Below are 22621 nucleotides of genomic sequence, written 5' to 3' on the forward strand. Positions count from 1 at the left end.
TTCGTTTCCGGAGCATAACTCAAGAACCGTTCCATATTTTTCAACAAAACTTGGTAGATGTATGAAACAGATCCTAAAGTTGTGCCTTTTGCTATTTGCCGATTTTTGGCATTTTTATTTTTCCCGGTTTCCATGGAAACATTTTGAACTTAGTCTCAAAAAGTAAGGATTGCTTTCGTTTCTGGAGCATAACTCAAGAACCGTTCAATATTTTTCAACAAAACTTGGTAGATATATCAAACAGATCCTAAAGTGGTGCCTTTTGCTATTTGCAGATTTTTGGCATTTTTATTTTTCCCGGTTTCCATGGAAACGATTCGGACTTAGTCCCAAAAGTGAGGGGTGGGCTTCGTTTCCGGAGCATAACTCAAGAACCGTTCCATATTTTTCAACAAAACTTGGTAGATGTATGAAACAGATCCTAAAGTTGTGCCTTTTGCTATTTGCCGATTTTTGGCATTTTATTTTTCCGGTTTCCATGGAAACATTTTGAACTTAGTCTCAAAAGTAAGGATTGCTTTCGTTTCGGAGCATAACTCAAGAACCGTTCAATATTTTTCAACAAAACTTGGTAGATATATCAAACAGATCCTAAAGTTGTGCCTTTTGCTATTTGCAGATTTTGGCATTTTATTTTTCCCGGTTTCCATGGAAGCGATTCGGACTTAGTCCCAAAAGTGAGGGTGGGCTTCGTTTCGGAGCACAACTCAAAACCTCTCTATATCTTTCAGCAAAACTTGGCAGATATGTGAGGCAGATATTGAAGTGATGCCTTTTGCTATTTGCAGATATTTGTGATTTATTATTTTCTCGGTTTCCATGGAAATGATTCAACTTAGTCTCAAAAGGAAGGGATGGGTTTTGTTTCCGGAGCACAACGCGAAAACTTCTTAATATCTTTCAGCAAAACTTGGCAGATATGTGAGGCAGATCCCAAAGTGGTGCCTTTTGCTATTTGCAGATTTTTGTCATTTATTTTTGTCATGATTTCCATGGAAACGATTTGCACTTAGTCGAAAATCAAGCTGGACTTTAAGTAACTGTCAGATGATTTGTTCTTTCAAAGATGTGGGGGCCGGGGGGATATGTCATCTTCTGATGACTCTTGTTACATCAATGTATTGTATTGATAGCCTGGAATTATGATTCAGTACAAGTCGGGCCAGCAGCCACACACATATGCTTACTTGTCACCATAAAGGTGATGTTAGAGCGTCCGCCCGGAGAGCAGAAGGTCGTGGGTTCAATCCCCGACTGCGTCATACCAAAAGACGTTAAAATATGGTTCTTGTTGGTCCCTGCCTGGCGCTCGGCATTAATGGGTACAACAAGGACTGGTCGGCTCGGAGTCAGTATAATGTGTCTGGGTGGGGTATTCATGCTTCACTGCGGCATGGTATCTCAGTGGGCTAGCATCTATAAAACCAGCTTCAGTTTGGGCTAGTACAAGCAGCTGCACATACACATACACATGCATGCATGTCGTCATGTGAGAGAAATATTCTCAAGCACGACGTAAAACCCAATTTCACCTCACCATAATGGTGAAATAATTGTCAAGCCAGTTTTACTATCCACTGTTTTGTTTTTGGGAGAATGATGTTAATGGACTTTAAATACGATGTTATAGTATGACCAGAAATTATTGAGAATTTTAGGAATATGTTTAATTGGATTTCTAGTATAAACAACCTTGACCAGCTATCAAGTGCTTGGTTTCATTCAAGAGAGACAACTCCGTTAATCCTTTTTCGTTAGTTTGTGAAGAGTTATCCCCCTTTGTTTACTTGCGACAGACGACATTTTCAGTGATCCTCAGTATGGATGATTTAGAGAAGAGGAAGTTGATTTTAGAGTATTATAACAAGGACATCAGATCAGCTAAAGTGATTTCAAGTAGAACAGGCATCCCTTTGTCCACTGTTTATCATGTTTTGAAAAATATTGCAAATGGATATGGCATTGAGCACCAGGGAGGCGCAGGTAGGCCCAGAAAATTGACTGTCGGTGACAGGAGGCTGCTTGGTATTCTTGTTTCTAAAAACAAACAGAGTTTAGAAAACTTAAGGCTGGATATGATTGATAGAGGAACTGTGGCTGTATGTGTGGAGACAATTAGAACTGAGCTGCATGCAATGGGTTGGCAGAAAAGTCGAGGAATTCCATCACCGATCATGAAACCTGAACAAAATGAGCGAAGGTTGAACTGGTGCTTACAGCATAGAAATATTAACTGGGTCAATGTGATTTTCTCAGATGAAAGTTCTGTGTGGCTGTTTCCTAATACACTGAAATTCTGGACCAAACAAACTGAAAAACCTTTGTATCAGCGCCCAAAGTACAGTCCGAAATTTAACATGTGGGGTGGCATATCTGTGTTAGGGGCAACGCCCCTCTGTGTATTTGAAGGGAATATGAACAGTGAGCGGTACACAGATATTCTCGAGGGACATTTACTTCCATCTGCTCACGTGTCCTATGGAAATTTTTTTGATTTTCCAGCAGGACAACGACCCAAAACATCGTTCAAAGCATTCACAGGCCTGGTTTCGGACCCAAAATATGACATTATTAGATTGGCCAAGCTATAGCCCTGACCTAAATCCAATAGAAAATGTTTGGGGACTTATGAAGGAAAGTGTCAATAAGAAAAATCTGACAAAATTTTTCCTTATCCTGACTCATGCTCTTTTGCTTGTCTTCTTCTTCTTGCGAACATAGTGGAACACTTGTATCTCCTTATTTGAAGCTCCCTTCAAAATAAAATCACTAATTGGTACTCACCACGAGTTGCTCCCCTTTGTTTCCCCTGGCGGGAAAGGTGTCGCCACCCTCTGGCCATGTGCTCCACTCTCTCCTTCTTCGCCCAGTGAGCAGGATGTGAGAGCGCCTCGTGTCTCCTTACACACCATATCCTTTGATAATTTCTTAGTTTTTACCTCTCTTAGGTTACTATAGAGGTATAGCTAGTATCCTTTACTAATTTGTATTGATTATTTATCGTATTTCTACTGTTTATTCCGCGTGTATTAAGTGATTGTTCAGCTTGCTTTACGTTGATGAAAATCTGTACTATTTGTAGATTACGTTTTCTGCCTCTGATCCGCATGTAATATGCCCTAGTTGTGCTACTGCCGTGTGTGCGTTTGATTCACGCGTTGCAGTTACTGCATTAATCTATCTCATTCTGCATTTAATAAATATCATCTTTATGCGTCTTAAGGCGTGCTGCAGATAGAGTCACGCAAACAAGGGCAAAACATGGCAGATAGTCCAGATATTCCATCCAGTCAGCTGCTAGCGATCGACCCTCTCCCGTCCTGGTGTGCTGCTAGAGACCCCTGCGGTAGAGAGGCGTGGGGCGCAGTCCGTTACCTCGAAGAAACGACCGGCCTCCCCAGACATCCCGTCATCGCAGACCAAGTCTAAGAGGGCCTCAACGTCTTCTCAACGCAGACTTAGGACCCCAGGGCAGCGCAGACTTCCAAAGGGAAATCTACGAAGACAGCGAGAACTTTCTCAGCCGAGATCGTTCCAGCAGCAGAATTGGGCCTCTTTGATGATCAGCCGATAATCATCCCCGACTTACGGCACAAGAAGCGACCGGTGTCAGCGACTGTGACTTCTGCAGAGATCACCATGCAGCCTGATGCCTCTACACTGACGTCGGACGTTATTGATGTGGACCCCATCGCAGAGAAGACGCCGACGACTTCGTCACAGATCATCCCAGAAGACATGATGCGGCAAATTATGAACATCATGGAGGACCACTATAAACTGCAGAAGCAGGGTCCGAGCCTTCGCGAAGGCTCCAACGTAGACAGCACCCCAGAGGCACCCCCTGTCAACGTAGCAGCCAAGACGATGTCACCTTCGCGAAGGAAGTCCCGGACCACCTTGACGAAGGACCTAGATGTACAGCCTTCGCGAAGGCCTTCGCGAAGGCGGGATAGATCATCACCATCTTCGATTTCATCTCTAGATATGGACTCGGACCATCAGACATCACGGAGGCCTTCGCGAAGGTCATATCATCGATCCCCCGGACCGGACGCAAATGAAGCTTCGCGAAGGCATTCGCGAAGGACATATGATTCCAGATCTTCATCATCTAGAAGGACATCGAGGGACTATAGAAGAGCTTCGCGAAGCTATCAACGTTCGCCTCACAAGTCTCCGAGAAAATCATCCCATAGACGATCTCCACTTCGTTCATCACCAGGTCGATCACCCGTCAGATCTCCACATAGAGCGGCGCACAAGTCAACTAGATCGCCACAAGCCTCATCGGACATACAGACAGCTACACGCGGTCGAAAGAGCATCTACAATTTGTTAATGATGATGGTTTTGAGGATGATGGAGGAATCATTTTCTCCGATGCAGAGATCACGGTATTGGATGGTCAATAACCTAGATCTCTCATCACCATCTAAAAGTGGCAATACAAGCGCAGACGTATTTGATGAAGGAAGACGATCCAGATCGCGATCACTCTACCCCGATTGACCCGATGATCATGCAGTGCCACAGAATCTAGATGCAGCTTTCCAGAAAGCTACGAAAGTTCAGACACCACATCTACCCAACTTTCATGCCAAGAAGTTCTCCACGCATAACATGGACTGTTTCTACAAAGCCCAGGACATCGATGAGAACTATAAGATCATCAGCGATGTCAAGAACAAGATTTACAAGATGGATGATGCTAAGTTGGCTCATATAGAAACCATGACGAGGCGTTATGTTCTTTGGGTTAAATAGATCTAGGACGATCAATGAGACTCTTATCACTAGATTCCGGGATTCCACGACGGAAGATGATAGAATGATTTATTCTGCCTTACTTATGCAAAAGAAAGATCGGCAGTTTTTAACGGATCATCTTACATCTGTTTCAGCAGCACTGACCTTAGCTCGTCGTCAAGGCCTCCTCGCTTCCTGCAATTGGGGGGAGAACTTTACAGCCCCACTTTATACAGCCCCGTGGTCGACAACATCCATCTTTGACGGAGAAATCGACAAAAGTCGCCAAGGAAAGTCTCTAAGGATTCCAGGGAAGTCCTTATGATTAAATCGATGGACACACTAGCCAGCGTCATTCGGTCAGACTTCACAAAGATACTCAGGCAGATCTAAGTTCACGGGCCTACAAAGAGCAAGAGACAGGAAGATAGCCAGCTCTAGAGGTAAAGATTCTTTTCGTCGGCCATATGGCAACTATAGAGGAGGATCAGGAAGAGGCAGGACACCCAGAGGTTCCCGCAACTATAGACGCTGAAACACAGGTTTGGAACGACTGGAGTCTTCCACCCCCAGCCGTTCCAGTACAGCCAGCACAAGTGGGTGGACGCCTCCAACTACACTGGGAAAACTGGGGAATATTGCAAGACCCTTACGTCTCCAACATTCTTCAACACGGATTTCGTATCCCACTACAGGCCAAGCCTCCGCTGACAATCAAACCCTTCAAGTTCGATTTACAAGCGCAACAACTACCAAAGATAAGAGAGGCTGTTTCATCACTCCTATCCAAACAGGCCATAGAAGTAATAGATCAAGCAAACGTCGAACCAGGTTTCTACTCCCCAGTTTTCCTAGTTCCCAAGAAAAACTCCACGGAGAAATACAGACTCATCTACAACATGAGCTTTTTCAACAAGAATTATCTCACGCAAACCACCGAAGTTTAGCATGATACATTTACCTCAGTTACGCCAGATGATTCGGCCCTATGGACTACATGGGCAGCATAGATCTACAGGATGCCTACCTGCATCCCCATTCATCCCGATTCCAGGAAATACCTACGGTTTACTCTAGAAGGGCTACATTACCAGTGGAAAGTACTCCCATTCGAATATCATCAGCCCCTGGCTATTCACGAGGATAACGAATACGATTATCATCTTTCTACATCGTCAAAGGGCTACGCGGTCGTTTTACCTCGACGACGGGATACAGGTAGATCAAGATCCACAGCATCTCAAACTACAGTTAAATTACATCATAAAGCTACTAACACAACTAGGATGGTTAGTAAACTTACGCAAAGTCGGACCTAGTACCATCGCCAAGACCTGCAGTTCCTAGGTATTGATTCATCACAAATCGCAACCGTATCGTTGTACCAGAAGACCGTTGGCTCAAGATACAACAGACCATTCCACCAGCTCTACTCTCTCCGTTACCACTTCGACAATGGCAGAGCCTACTAGGTCTTCTCACATCAGCCCAAGACATGACTGTCACAGGCAGATTACAGTTCTGGACCCTACAGGTCCTCATCAGCGCACATCTCAACGATGTACAACCATTCAGTCTACGAAACATCTCAGACCTCATCTACTATGGTGGACCAAGAAATCGAATGTCTGCGAAGGGATTTGTTTAGCAGAGCAGGAATTCAAAACCCATCTATATGTAGACAGCGTCACTCCAAGGTTGGGGAGCTCATCTCACCAACCACCGCGATATCAGGATTATGGAATCAGCAAGAATGCAAACTCCATATAAACAGTCTAGAAATGAAAGCTGTAATCAACGCCATTCTACATTGGAGCACATTTCTACAAAATGCGCACCTAATGATCCATACAGACAATTCGACAGTGGCGTTCTACATAAACAAGCAAGGCTCAACGAGATCGCTGAACCTTTTGAACCTAGCTTTCAACTGTTCGATTTAATACAAGATCTAAATCTACATGTCAGAGCAGTTCACATTCCCGAGCCAGAAATATACTAGCAGACGCTCTTTCTCGGCCTCATCTACCATCACCGACAGAGTGGATGATCAACAGGGAAATATTTGCACAGATAATCAAGCAATTAGGGCGCCTAATAGACCTTTTCGCCACGCGATTCAACAATCAGCTACCGACATTAAGTGTCACCAGTCCCAGACCCTCAAGCTTGGGCAGCGGACGGCTCTAAGTCTATCATGGGAAGGCCTCAATGCGTCTGCAGCGTTTCGCCCGCCAGCAATAATACCTCAAGTATTACAGAAAATCAGACAAACACAGAGCCTACAACTCACTTTGGTCGCTCCCTACTGGCCGGCCAGAACGTGGTTTTCCCATACTAATTCAAGAAATCGGGTCAACCAGCACTGGAGCTACCTGCCAGCCAAACCTGTTAATTCATCCTCACACCAAACAAGTGCACGGAAACCCAGCAATGTTCCAACTACACGTATGGACTGTATACAAATGTGTTTAAACAAGAGAGGATATTCTGCCAGGGCGGCAAAAGCAGTCACGCTTGCCTTACGTTACTCAACTCGTGGCAATGCGACGACAAAGTGGCACAGTTTCTCAAAATTATGCAACAAAGAAAGGTTTTACAGCAGAGAGGCTTCACAGCCTCAAGTGGCGAGACTATTTGTGTTACCTGCGCCAAAACAAACATTTAAAAAGGTTCAACGATATCAACATATCTTGCAGCTTAGTTCTGTAATCACCATGAGAGCGGGTGTCAAGTTGACAAGATCTCCAGAGTTACTGGCCTTACTACGAGCATTCCGATTGGAGGACCAAAGCGGAAGTTCCACGCTAGCTTGGGATCTGAATATAGTGTTACAACACCTCCACGGTGAGTGAGGTTTATGAACCTTTGGAATCGACAACTTTTGAATTTCTCTCACAGAAAACACTTTTCTGCTATCTCTAGCCACGGCAGCAAGAATGTCTGAAATTCACGCTCTAGATTACGAGAGGATACAGTTTGATGACAATCATAACACAGCGCACCTCGGACTAAGATGGGATTTCATCGCTAAAAAATCAACTGCCAGGGTCAACCAGACAGGTTATTCCACATCCCCGGCTATCCTCTATTCTCGGATCACAAGATACACAAGACTTATCACTGTGTCCAGTAAGAGCTCAAAGTTTATTTTCTTACGACGATCCAAAACAAGGAGAAGATTTCTCAAACGTTTATTCATCCCCTTATCGCCTACAAATCAAACAGAAGTGTCACGGACCACAATATCTATTTGGATAAGGACTGTCATTCTCCATGCCTACAAGGCAGCAGGCTTGGACCCACCAACAGCATCAAATCCACATGAGATCAGGGCATTGGCCTCCACCCTCGCCTTCACGGCAACTGTTCCTTGAACACGATTATGGAAGGATGCTATTGGAAATCTAACATGGTATTTGCTAATCACTACCTGAGAGACATCACTACAGAAGATGTCTCTGGCATTCACCATTTCGGACCACTGGTCCTGGCTCAGCAACTGACAGTTCCTGTGAAGGCTTAAATATTACCCTCACAAGATTAATATGTATTATATACATACTTATCTAGCTTATAACTCTACGGAGTTTTAGGGCTATGTATATATGTTCAGCTTAAGTTATTCAGCCTTAAGCTTATACTATGATATCTTCAGTTTCAGTGCCTCTATCAGAGTCACTTATATATATATATATATATTATATGTATTGTTCAATATATTTATAATGTAATTCCCCTTTAATGGCATTATGTAACCAATGGTTTTTTAATACAACAAACATCCTAAGTCTAAGCCTTCATGAAGTTCCCGTAGGGGATATTACAGTATATCTATACAAAATCACTAATTATAAATCCAAAGTATTCTGTTACTCCCACCTCCGTGTCCGTAGGATGCTACAAGCAAAAGAGCATGAGTCAGGATAAGGAAAAATATGTAATTTTTAGAGTAAAATTGATATTTTATACTTATCCTGACTCATGAGGTTAGCCCTCCCATCCTCCCCACATAACACTTTGGATTTCCCTGTAAGTTCAAGTGTTGGGCTCGCAAAATCAGGAGAGAGTGGAGCACATGGCCAGAGGGTGGCGACACCTTTCCCGCCAGGGGAAACAAAGGGGAGCAACTCGTGGTGAGTACCAATTAGTGATTTTATTTTGAAGGGAGCTTCAAATAAGGAGATACAAGTGTTCCACTATGTTCGCAAGAAGAAGAAGACAAGCAAAAGAGCATGAGTCAGGATAAGTATAAAATATCAATTTTACTCTAAAAATTACATTATTGCTGAAATGAAAGAAGAGGTGGTCCGATATAGGGACAGCATGGACCACGACTTCTTACTTCTTTGATCAGTAGTATGCCCTGCCGCATTGAAGCCTGCATTGCTGCCCATGGTGACTTGACAAAATACTAACTGTTCACCTGTCTTTGAATCTGGAGTTATGTTCTGCTACTATTCACATTTAATAAGTGAGTAATGAGTGAATTTTTTTTGAAAAATTACAATCTTTAAATTCTCAATAATTTCTGGTTGTACTGTAATCACTGATGACTGTTCCTATTACAGACTTTGTTTACAAGCCACAACTGGAGGCCACATTGATCTGGCTAGCACCATTAATGCCTAGAGTTCTGGAATGTCTGGTCAAGACATCATCTTTTGAAGCAATCAGAATCCTTATCATGGGTCAGAACTATGTCCCTCTGAAACGAAAATTACCACGACCTGCTATTTTGACTCTGAATCACCTTCCAAACCCAGAACCTCAAGGATATGCCAGAAGGTTCAATGCCAGAGATGTGGCACTGAGCCAGTTTGTGTTGATGGCTCCTGAGACTGACTGGCTCGATGAGCTGGTGATTGTCCTCATGCTGAAGGGGGCTCCTTATGACTCCCTCAAAACATGTGATGGTGACACGCCTTCACGCTGCCGTGAGGCTCTGCCTAAAGTCAGGTAGGAACTATTACCAGTCTAAAGGCATAAGGCTGAAGACATGTTCTTCTATTTAAAAAAAATAATAATGAATCGCAGTAGCAACTATATTTGCGAAATATCTTTATTCTACAATTACTGTAGCATTCATTCTTCATACACATGCCATAAACTGGGAGATGATTCAGTGGTTTACATGTCCAGCTATATGAATGGTTCCGTCATATGGTGTTATTTTAGCCTGGCCATTTTACATATCTTACTTTTGTCATCACACTGGAAATATGTGGTATGGATAATGTATTGATATTTTGGGCATTCTGGAATGGTTGAAAGGGCTACTTCTGGTTTTCAAGAACTTGCTGACACTGGTAATCCCCAGAGCAAGCCTTTTTGGATAAGACAGACCACAATCTGTGAGAGATGCTTGGTACTGATCAGATATAACTGTTTTTGATAGTCTGAGATTATAAACTGATGACATTAGAACCCACCTGTATCAGATATGAGTATGTATGACACAGAGATACCAGCGGTGTTCATTAACACTGAAATCTGTCCTGACTGTTGCAGGTGGTACCTTGATGTTCGAGCACGTCATGCAGCTCAACCCTATGTTCATCGATCAAAGATACATGAAGGATGGTGAAGGTCGTAGTCTGTTCCACATGGTCTGTGAGTGCTGCCCCTCCGGGGACTCCCCTGTCAGTCTTCAGATGACAGAGGTGCTCCTCTTCTTCAGGTTTGACGTCACTCTGCAGGATCGACTTGGACGAAAGCCAACAGATATTGTGCCCCGCACAGTCAACTCCACAAGGAACTCAGGAAGAAAACTTATGGTATTTTTCACTATTCAGATTCACTTTTAGGTCTGACTGAAATCTACAGAAAATACTGGGATCTGGTGATCAGCTTTATTACGTGGCTGCATTGGTTAATGTTGATGCTGACCAGTGAAGGTCCTGGTTAGGATTGGTCTTCAGTAACCCATGCATGTCGTAAGAGGCGACTAATGGGGTCGGGTGGTCAGGCTCACTGACTTGGTTGACACATGTCATCGGTTCCCAATTGCGCAGATTGATGCTCATGCTGTTGATCACTGGATTGTCTGGTCTAGACTCGATTATTTACAGACCGCTCCCATATAGCTGGAATATTGCTGAGTGCGGCATAAATCTTGTCGTAAGAGGCGACTTACGGGATCGGGTGGTCAGGCTCGCTGACTTGGTTGACACATATCATTGTATCCCAATTGTGTAGTTCGATGCTCATGCTGTTGATCACTGGATTGTCTTGTCTAGATTCGATTATTTACAGACCACCACCATATAGCTGGAATATTGCTGAGTGCCGCGTGAAACTAATCTCACTCACTCACTGATGTTGATGCTGTTTGGTGCCAATTCACTATATGTATTCCAGTAAGCAAATGGTAGGTTTGTCTGACATGACATGACCCTGAGGGACTAGAAATGAATCACAGGTGTTGTCCTCCTATGAAGATCCCAGTGTTTGATGTTTCAACTTCTATGCAGTAATCCTGAACCCAGTGATAACCTCATTTCTCCTGACTTCACCCAGTATGTCACCTACAGTTGCATTGTACATACGCTGCAGCCTCCTTACACTGACTGGAAATGTTATGAATGTCACTTAATGTAACTCATAGCCTTTATCATGAGTAAAGGTTCGGATTCGATTCCTTGCATGGGTTCAATGTGTAAAGCCCATTTGTGGTGTGATATTGCTCGAATATTGCTAAACCCCAACTCATTCACCCCTCCAAACTACATGAACCTTGAGACAGCCGTTAACTAATTGTCATGTTTCGTGAGACGGCATCGGTCAGTTCACAATCTCTAATTCTTATTCAGAAGAAGTCCTCCTTGGGGTACATATAAGCATTAAAATGTCCATTTTAAATCCTACGACAGTTGTAACTATATTTTTCAATAAAATATTTACAAAACAAAAAACTTGTTTTGTCTTGTGAGACCCCCCCTACAGGGCCCCACTGGACCCCTACAGCCAAGAGCAGGTAACTCTGCCGTCTACCTCGTACCTCACTTTTCGTTCTGTTGTTCAGTTGAATAGACGTGCGTGGTGTTCGTTTGGAGTTTGCTCTCCTACCGATACGATGAGTGTTAAAGAGTCTCAATCTGTATGTATGGTTCCTTTCTTTACGCACGCGCGATCGTGGTTTCCTTGCTACATGTTCTTGGTAGCTTGTAGTATGGAGTTCAAATATTATGTTTGCATATTATATTGTAGGCTTGCCTAATTCTCTCTCATTTCAGCTAATTTGTGGTAAGTCGTCGTTGAGTAATTCATTTCCATGGCAACAAGTTGACTAAAATTGAAATTAGTGGTAGTGCTCTTTTCTGGAGCAGAACTCTAAAAGCGTTCAATGTTCTTCACCAAACTTGGCACATACATAGATCTGGTGGTGTACTGGTGCTTTTGGTAGTTTTGGAATTCTGAATTAAATATTTTTGGCGTTTCCATGGCAACAAGTTCAACTTAGACTGAAATTGGTGGTTGTGCTCTTTTTCGGAGCAGAACTCTAAAACCGTTCAATGTTTCTTCACCAAACTTGGCACATAGATTGGTCTGGTGGTGTACTGGTGCCTTTTGGTAGTTTTGGATTTCTGAATAAACTATTTTTGGCACTTCCATGGCAACAAGTTTGACATAGACTGAAATTGTTGATAGTGCTCCTTTCTGGAGCAGAACTTTAAAAACCTTTGAATACTCTCCTTCCACTTTTCAATGTACACACCTAAATATTTGACATAATCATAACTCGTAGACATAATCATGAAGAGTATTTTGCCATTGCGGGGGATATTGATGACTTTATCTTCTTGTGTTTTTCACTAATCTGCTTAAGGTGGGGAATAAAATTTGATGAAAGGTTTCTAAGGAAATCCCTTTATCGTTCCCCCACCTACGCCTCCCCCACAAACAATGTTGGTACACTAACTTATAGCAGCAGCAGAGATCGTCAGTGCACGCTCTTATCTCAGACGTGGTTTCCAGACTCCGAGAGGAGATTGGTACCCTGTCTACGTGTAGAGATTGCACAGGCGCATCAATTGGGGGAGGTTCCAACCTCCCGAGGATGATCGGACCCGAGCTTCGGCTCTGGGGACGTTCTGAACCTGGAGACTAGCACCGACCCGGGCTTCTATCGACGCCCAGCTCAGGAGGCTGTTGTGTGTGACAGAGCTGCCGATCACCTCGACGATCCTAGGTCTACCCGTGTACACCAGGGAAACCCTGCATTGCCAGGCTACACCCATGTGTCTCGGGACCGGGGTTTGGTCTCTCTGAACCTGGGGACTAGCACCGACCCGGGCTTCAGCCCCGGTACGGCGCAGATCCCCGGCACCGATAGCTCAGGTCTCGGCCTGATGTCTATCGACGCCCAGGCCAGGAGGCTGTTCAGTGTGACAGAGCTACCGAGCTGCTGATCACCTTGACGTTCAGAGGTCTACCTGTTTACACCAGGGGAACCCTGCATTGCCAGGCTACTCCCATGTGCCTTGGGACCGGGGATCGGACTAGCACCGACCTAGGCTTCGGCCCCGGTACGGCGAAGATCCCCTGTGTTGCCTCAGGTGTTATCCACGTCGAATACCTCCTGGGGAAGCCTGCTTCCAACAAGGCATCCGGGACAAGGCCTCACACTCTACCGTCAGTCTGCTGTTCTTTCCCCTTAACAGCTCAACGCTGTATGCTCCACTCAGCGCATCTCTCAGCTCTGCTAAGGGAGCTGGTGGAAAGGGGAAAGAGCGCCGGTGATTTTTCATCGGCGACTCTGGGCAGCATCTGATGGAGGTCAACTCTCATCTGGCTAGGGACTGCATTGTAGCTGTGCCAGCCAAATGATGAGTGCGGTTATGGGCCTATGGCGCATGGGACTGTTTCTGAGAACTGAACAGGTTAATTGAGGTACTGTCCTTCAAGATGGAGACACCGCTCGGTGATCTCATCTGTCGAGACAAGGGATTGGCGCACCTCAATCGACCTTGAGGTTGCGTACCTCCATGTTCCATTGCACCCTGATTTCAAGATTTACCTTCGGTTCTGGAGAGCGGAAGGTCGCTGGTTCGATCCCCGACAGCGTCATACCAAAAGACATTAAAATATTGTACTTGTTGGTCCCTGCCTGGCGCTCGGCATTAATGGGGACAACAAGGACTGGTCGGCTCAGAGTCAGTATAATGTGTCTGAGTGGGGTATTCATGCTTCACTGCGGCATGGTATCTCAGTGGGCTAGCACAATAAAACCAGTTTCAGCCTGGGCTAGTACAAGCAGCCGCACATACACATACACACGCATGCACGTCGTCATATTAGCGAAATATTCTCAAGCACGACGTAAAACCCAATTTCACCTCACCTCACCTCACCTCACCTTCGGTTCTTGTTAGACGGACGCGTGCTACCCCTGGAGACACTATCGCTCACCGTCGCTCTCAGATACATCCCTCCGGGTTGGGGCGATTGGTGTTCAGTTGGTGTTCGATCCCGCACGCTGGGATTCGAATTACCTTTTCAGACAGACATTCTCACTCTGAACGGGGAGCCACACCGAATCTCGGGGTCGGCTTGTCTGTCGGTCTAACCCCAGACACGCGGAATTCCTGCAGCCGCGTTGCAGACACAATTCTGTCTTCGAGGCGGGATTCGACACCCGTTCAGTTGTAACTATATTTTTTTGTTGATAGGTGGGGTGCGCTGGTGTGCAGATTTAGTTCGGATATTGGAGTTTCTATAACGTCGTTTTGGTTGAGAGCCTTATGACCTCCACCATTCCCGCGTACTCCATGGCTATTTCCAGGTTTCATACCTCGTTCGATGGAGCTCTGCCTAGGCAGCACCCTCTTGTACAGCGGTTCGAAGCTGGCATGAACAGGGTTCGACCGCCTCGGCGGCAACTCAGCCCACCTTAAAATTGCCAATTATTCTCAATTGGCTGTCTGGCCCTGACTTTTCAAGTATATCGTCTCTCTCACTTCACTTGTTGACGTGGAAGACAGCTTTACTTGTGGTGGTGAGCTCTGGTAGAAGGACGGGTACATGCATGTGATACCCACTGACCTGACACTGACAGTATTTTATACTGATCATGTCCGTATTCGCCTCCCGTATACCTACCACTCTCAGTTCGATATTGCTTTCCACGTGGCTGCTCATATCGAACTTCCACCCCTTACCCAGCCTTCCACACCGGGGACCAATCTTTCGATTGCTCACCCGTGACTGTAACGAACGAACGAAAGGGATCCGTACTGGTACCCATGTGTTCTGTCTGGTGGCGGAAAGACTGGGGAGTCTGCTAGCAAGCGGACTTTATCTCGTTGGCTTGTTTCCGTAATTGTTCGGTTACAATGCTAAGGTTTACCTTCCTCCGAGGGGTTGAAGGCATACTGGGTAGGGCAGATGCCGCTTTGTTGGCAATACACAGCGGCACTGCTCAATGAAGAGATCAGTTCTGTCGCTCTTTGGAGCCGGCAGAACGCCTTTATTCGCCATTACCTACTTGATACGCATTCTAAGGATCGTGCTCGGTTCGGTCTTTCGGTTCTCTCCAGTGGAGAGTGTCCTGCCACCCTGACCAAGTGAGTAACTGGTCATTGGTATCAGTTCTGTGTTCAATGTCGATATGGTTCATATCACTACATCGTATAAGCCTTACCACCCTTTCGGGTTGGGTCGGGTTTGGGTGTCATGCGTCCCTTACGTCCTCTTCACTTAAAGGCAAGAGGGCGGGGCCGATTTTGAACGTTATACCAGTCATATGCTATTAACCTGTCTTGCGATGGAATTGGGTACGAACCCCCCACAGGTCACTGTTTGGTATGCATCTCTTTTAGCTGCATGTCACGTGAACAGGTTAGTGTAATAGTGAGCCAACACATGTTCAGCTACGCTTTTCGCTATTCAGGGGATTTTTGTACGCTAACAGTTTTTTCCCTCTTCCCGAGACTTCGGTATTTGAGAGTCTGTGTTAATCAGCACATTGTGGAATGGTGGTCTACACTTACCCTCCTCACGCCGAGAGTGTTTGGTGTGGGGTGTTTTATCCTGTTTTTCACTCGTACAATGCATGGCGTGTATACTCGTTCGATTTCCTCAGAAAGTTTTTAGCGAGGCTAATATTTCTCTGGGTTTTATCGAGGTCCCGGCAAGCCCTCTTCCAAACAGGAGGGGTGCATTCGAGCATTAGTTTGCAGTACTTATTAGCTCGACTCCTGGGTTATTGGCTTTTAAGCGTTTTTTACGCTTTCCCTACCCATATACCTCTCGCCACGCTTCTCTGGTTCGGGCTATATTAGGGTTGGAAGTTGTTTCGGCATGTCCCCATACATTCCTTTCCATTGTAGTGGTTGGGGGTGTGGTTTTATGTCATAATTGATTTGAGCCAATTGACGTATAAGCTTGTGCTCTCTAGTTCCCGCCCTAGCCACGCCTCCGCCTGATTGACATCAGCGGTCAGGTGGCTCGGTAAGTGTGTGTTTTTTCTATTTCCGTATCGGTTGTAGATTTCACTCCACCACGGGTTTAGTTGTTGCCAGAAAGAATGCCACTCTCGTCTCAAATATCTTTGGGAGTCTGTCATATGCTTATATGTACCCCAAGGAGGACTTCTTCTGAAAAAGAATTATACAAACCTGTAGAGGTTATGAATTCTTTGAAGAAAGTCCTCCTTGGGGTACGGCCACCTTGAGGTACCAGGTAGATGGCGAGAGTTACCTGCTCTTGGCTGTAGGGGGTCCGGTGGGGCCCTGTAGGGGTGGTCTCACAAGACAAAAATATAGTTACAACTGATTTAATATGGACATTTTAATGCTTATATGTACCCCAAGGAGGACTTCTTCTGAAAAAGAATTCATAACCTCTACAGGTTTGTATAAATTGTGTAAATATGTGCCTTTCATACCAGTAGTGGTTACATTCTCTTCAAAGTTGAATTGATAATGTGCAAAACATTCTCAAGTAATAGAAAATTCTTGGACATATTAGATTTTGTTTTCATTTTAAACAGTGTTTTGATTTTTCTCTTTACATTCTATTTGTATTCACTTGTGATAAAAAAAAGTGGTTCATCTCATATTCCACCTATATTTATTAAATGCCTTTGTTTCCAGCTCCAATAGTGGAAGATGCAAAGACACTGAAAGAGAAAGGAAATCGTGAATTCCAGGGTCAGAATTACCAAGATGCAATAGCTTTCTATTCTAAGGCTATAGATATAATGATGAACAAAGCGCAGAAGTCGGGCAGCTTGGCCAATATGTTCAGCGAGGAGGACGACCACAACCTGGCAGTGCTGTATGGGAACAGAGCTGAGTGTTACCTGAAGAGGAACATGGCACAAGAGGCACTGGATGACAGCAAGGAGAGTGTGGCACATGACTGCCATTGGCATAAGGTAGGACTGGGTGTACAGGTGTGATTGGGTGTACAGATGTGATTGGGTGTACAGGTGAGATTGAGTGTACAGGTGCGATGTGGTGTACAGGTGTGATGAGGTGTACTGGTGTGATTGGGTGAACAGGTGTGATTGGGTGTACAGGTGATATGGGGTGTACAGGTGTGATGAGGTGTACTGGTGTGATGAGGTGTACTGGTGTGATTAGGTGTACTGGTATGATGGGGTGTACAGTTGTGATTGGGTGTACAGGAGTGATGGGGTGTACAGGTGTGCTTGGGTGTACAGGTGATTGGGTGTACAGGTGTGATTGGGTGTACAGGTGTGCTTGGGTGTACAGGAGTGATGGAGTGTACAGGTGTGCTTGGGTGTACAGGTGTGGGTGTACAGGTTGCTTGGGTGTACAGGTGATGGAGTGTACAGGTGTGCTTGGGTGTACAGGTGTGCTTGGGTGTACAGGTGTGATTGGGTGTACAGGAGTGATGGAGTGTACAGGTGTGCTTGGGTGTACAGGTGTGCTTGGGTGTACAGGTGTGATTGGGTGTACAGGAGTGATGGAGTGTACAGGTGTGTGTACAGGTGTGATTGGGTGTACAGTTGTGATTGGGTGTACAGGTGTGCTTGGGTGTACAGGTGTGCTTGGGTGTACAGGTGTGATTGGGTGTACAGGTGTGATTGGGTGTACAGGTGTGCTTGGGTGTACAGGAGTGATGGAGTGTACAGGTGTGCTTGGGTGTACAGGTGTGCTTGGGTGTACAGGTGTGATTGGGTGTACAGGAGTGATGGAGTGTACAGGTGTGCTTGGGTGTACAGGTGTGATTGGGTGTACAGGTGTGCTTGGGTGTACAGGTGTGCTTGGGTGTACAGGTGTGATTGGGTATACAGGTGAGATTTGGTGTGATTGGGTGTACAGGGGTGATGGGGTTTAATGATTTATGATGGGATGTACAGGTTTGATATGGTTTACAGGCGTGTGATGATCGGGTGTACAGAGGTGTGATGGTGAGGTTCACATAGGTGTGATGCACTTTCACAAAATAGTTATATATTTTTCTTATCCTGACTCATGATCTTTTACTTATCTCCCTTTCCCTTGCGAATGGTAGTGAAACATTTGTATCTCTTGAAGTTCCCTAAGCGGATGTAAAAATACACTCACCCATGAGTTACCTCCCTTTTCCCACGTAAACAGTCATGTGACCAGCCTTACTTGTCACTCTCTCCCTTTTTGCCCAAGTGGATGGTTGGGTGAGCACTGGAGTCCCATATACGGCATTATATCCTTTTTATATATGTCTTATTCTTCAAAATTATGCTGTGTGTGGTTTGGCAATAACTACTATGTATTATATGTACAAATGTTGTAAAAATTATTTGTATTTGTGTCATAATTTCATCGTTATGTAACTTTGTTTACATTTCATGAAATCTTGCAGTGTTTGCAGGCACAGGTTATCCGTGGCTGATCCTCACCCCCAATGCCTTTTGTGCATAAAACCATGTTCTTCCAGCTAGTGCTGTACTTATGGTGTTGATTTATCAAATCTACAATTTAATCAGTATTTGTCTTATATCTATAGACATGCCATGGATCGGGTGAGGAAGTCATCTCAAGTCACGGCTGATAAAACAGGAGATCAGCCTGCAAACCGTATGTTGCTTGCTGCTGCTGAAATTCATGATACTGGTGCTATGTTGAGTACGTTGCAGGGGCAGTCTGCTGGTACGGGGGCCAAGAAGAAGGCTACAACGCAGTCGTCTCCTACTCAAGCTAAGAAAAAGACGTCGTCTTCTTCTACGTTGCAGAAGAAAGCATCTGTTACCAGATCGGAGGGTAAATCTACGCGGCCTAGTAACTCAGCGCATCAGAAATCCTTCAACGAAGAGATATTACCTCTGCATGAAGTAGACGTTTTTGATGTAACCAAAGTACCTACAAGATCAGCGACTCAATTGACTTCCACGACTACTAGATTGTCTCCTGCAACAGTAACAGCAGGCCAGCTGTTTGACGAACTACCACCAACTTCTCAACGGAGTGAAGTCGAGGCACACAACTCATCAGCGTTCGCGAACGCTTCTACACCCGCAGAAGCTTCAATCAACGCAGAACTTGATCCGGGTGAAATTATGAGACAATTCACCAACCAGATGATGGCCATAATGGAACGTAGGTTCGAGGAAGAAGCTAAGGCTCGGCAAAGCCTCTCATCTACTGACATTGTGCGCAAACCTACAGACCTGCACGAACTTACTGACCTGCGCGAACCTACTCCTCAGAGAACTACGTCTTAAGACTACATATAGAACGTACTCCTTTGCGAAGGTCTCCACAGTCAGACGACTCTGTCATCTTGGAGGAGGATAGAAGACATGAGATGCCTACTCATCATTCTTCATCTGGGAACCCTCAACCTTCGAGAACATCTAAGGAACCGTCTCCTACACCTAGCCGCTCTAGATCGAGATCTCATCTCTCTCACAGACGCTCGCGAAGTCACTCATCACGAGACAGAGGTTCGCGAAGAGAAGGCTCACATCACAGAGGTTCGCGAAAGGATACATCTAGCAGCAGGCCTTCGCGAAGAGAAAGCTCACATCACAGAGGTTCGCGATGAGATGAATCTACAGATAGAGGTTCGAGATAGACGTTCACGAAGGGAAGAATCTTCAGTTCGCGAAAGGATGATGGAGGTTCGAGAAGGGATACAGGTTTGCAGAAGGATGATTCGCGGAGGCATAGCTCTACCGATCAGGAGATAACTGATGAATAACCAGACTTCGTCTTCCCGGACTCAGAGGTTACAGCTTGGGTAGCCAATGGTTTGAACTTGGAGTCTCCTTCTAAGGATATAGATGAAGTCTACACTTATAAGATGCATAATGATGACTTTGACTCGGTGACTATTCCTCCGATTTACCTATATCCAAGGTACGTTCTAACCTACGCACAGCTTTGAGAAAGCTACAGACATCTACAAAGTTCGAGAACTCTCAGATCTTCAGGCAGATAACAGCAACACAGACATCTACAGGGTTCGCGAACCCTAGGGTTAACAAACCCGTACATCATCAGGCAGGATGTTGACGTCGACTCATTACCATACGGCTGAACAAAACGAAGCAATGATGAACATGGATGGTCTTGTCAAAGTTTAAAACTCAACAAAAAGATCTACAACATGAGCGATCTCTACAGTTTACAGTCTGCACAACTCTACAACCTGCACAAACCTTGTACCTGTGACAACAACCTACTTGATGAAAGGAATCACTTCATCTATACGGATGCTGAGGTCTTATACTGGGTAGCAGATGGCCTGTGGATATTGTCATTCACTCACTCACTCCAACCCAACAGAGACGTACTGCATATACGCTGCTGACTTTGACTCCAATATGATATCACCTATGAAGCCGATGTCTCAAGTACTGGAGAACCTTAAGGCGACCTTTGTAAAGGGCTTAAGTTTAACATCGCCTTCAAGTATACTTGAACTGACCTACAGATGACAGTATTAACACACGTCACTCAGCGTGGGGATTAGTATTTTGTATCCTATCAACTAGATTCAACATCGGTATTTCTTCAAGATCCATACAGACATACGTCTCGACAGCCTCCTTTGTCATGCCTTTGTTATCCACAATGGGAATACTTCATTTATATCACTGAACAAGATTTTACACTTGGAGCAACCCTTATTCAAGAGGTTTATATGAACGGCTAAGATTTACACTCGCTTTTACTCAACCAACTAATTGCATCTGATTTTATGGAGGCCAACTTGCTACAACACCTGTGACGTCATGCTTGGAAGCTGATTGGCCCACGTCAGACAACACCTCCCACTGACAGAGCAGGCTCCAGCATGTTTTCTGATTTGTAAACAAACCTGTGGTACGGGGAATACTTCATCGGCAACCTTGGAAACAGTATACAACTACGGCCTGTTATCATCATGGGAATCTAATAGATGTCTAGCCTTGACAGCAGGATGAACGATGTTTATTTTGGAAGTTGTTGCTGATAAAAGTCGGTATGAGTACCTGTCCCCTGCGATGCTACACTGGAGCCAGCCTTGCTATAAATAGATAATGCTTCGATGTATGCTGATCAACACAGATCGCCTGCATATATAAGGTGAAGAATGATGTATCATCACTGCAATCAGAGGTTAGCACTTCCAATGGAACGTCCTACCGTTTGGAATATCGTCGGCTTCGAGGTCTACGCAGTACCGGTTATCTGGAGGATGGCATACAGGTTCTTCAAAGTGCCAATCAACTCAGACAGCAGCTGAACTTCACAAATAAGTTGGCTAGTGAACCTGATGAAGTTGGAGTTAGAATCAAACAAGATCTTCAATTGCTGGAATAAGAATTATCACAACACAGAATCGAATTGTGGTCCCAGAAGATCATTGGGTCAAGATACAAGCCATGATTCCACAAGCAGTCATCTCTCCGTTAACACTTTGAACATGGCAATGTCTACTCGGTCTACTAACCTCGGCGCAGGACTTGACTCGCACAGGAAGATTACAACTAAGGCCGCTGCAATGGTTCCTGACAAAACATCTGGATAGCATCTACCCTATCTTGCTGCCAGACAATCTTAAGAGGTACCTACCTTGGTGTACCCACAGGTCGAACGTCTGCAGGAGGGACCTATTTACAAGAGCCGGCCTTCAACACACATCTCTACGTACACGCATCGAAACAAGGTTGGGGTGCACATCTCAACAATAAAGTTGCATCAAGAAAGTGGTCCAAACAGAGCAGCATCTTCACATCAATCTGCTGGAGATGAAAGCTGTGATCAATGCCTTACAACTATGGTCGAGCTCGCTGATCAACAGAATGCTGATGGTCCACACGGACAACTCTACAGTGGCATTCTCCATAACTTGGCAAGGATCTACAAGATCACCAAGCCTACTACAGCTCACATTCCAGTTGTTTGACATCATGGAGGAGGCAAACATCTGGATAAAGGCGTGTCACATACCCAGAGTCAAGAACGTGCTGGCAGATGCTCTCTCCCGACCTCTGCACCTGTCACCTAAGGAATGGATACTCCATCCAGAAGCATTTCGGCTCATCATAAGGGAAATAGGATCCCCTTGCATGATCCTGTTTGCCACGAGGTTCAACAAACAACTACAGACGTTTGTCTCACCAGTTCCAGATCCTCAAGCCTGGGCAACAGATGCACTGAACATATCATGGGAAGGACTAAACGCTTATGCGTTTCCACCACTGATATTACTACCGAAAGTATTGTTGAAGATCAAACAGACACAGGCCCTACAACGGACCTTGGTCGCGCCATACTGGCCAGCAAGAGTATGGTCCCTAGACCTAATAGAAGATCTCGGAAGTCCAACTATCAAGTTATCAGATTGGCCGAACCTACTCATACATCCGCACACCAAGCAAGTCCACAGGAACCCAACACTGTTCCAGCTACACGTGTGGACTGTATCAAAA

General features: G+C 45.0%; 2 protein-coding genes across 3 annotated transcripts in view; both read left to right on the forward strand.

Annotated features, from left to right (window-relative positions):
- LOC124274238 overlaps positions 1 to 10376 on the forward strand; it is a 42004-nt gene extending 31628 nt beyond the window's left edge. For both annotated transcript variants that reach the window (XM_046709579.1, XM_046709580.1), the window contains exons 9-10: positions 9321 to 9708; positions 10261 to 10376. In XM_046709579.1, the coding sequence (XP_046565535.1) occupies positions 9321 to 9708; positions 10261 to 10336 (464 nt within the window). In that variant the 3' untranslated portion in view covers positions 10337 to 10376. The remainder of the gene's footprint in view (positions 1 to 9320; positions 9709 to 10260) is intronic.
- A 13-nt stretch (positions 10377 to 10389) lies between these two features.
- LOC124274240 (TPR and ankyrin repeat-containing protein 1-like) overlaps positions 10390 to 22621 on the forward strand; it is a 61821-nt gene continuing 49589 nt past the window's right edge. Inside the window, 2 exon segments of the mRNA XM_046709583.1 lie at positions 10390 to 10526; positions 16845 to 17128. Of these exon segments, the coding sequence (XP_046565539.1) occupies positions 16952 to 17128 (177 nt within the window). The 5' untranslated portion in view covers positions 10390 to 10526; positions 16845 to 16951.

Source organism: Haliotis rubra, unplaced genomic scaffold (assembly GCF_003918875.1).
Source record: "Haliotis rubra isolate DU_JTF1 unplaced genomic scaffold, ASM391887v1 Scf189, whole genome shotgun sequence".
Classification (NCBI taxonomy): Eukaryota; Metazoa; Mollusca; class Gastropoda; order Lepetellida; family Haliotidae; genus Haliotis; species Haliotis rubra.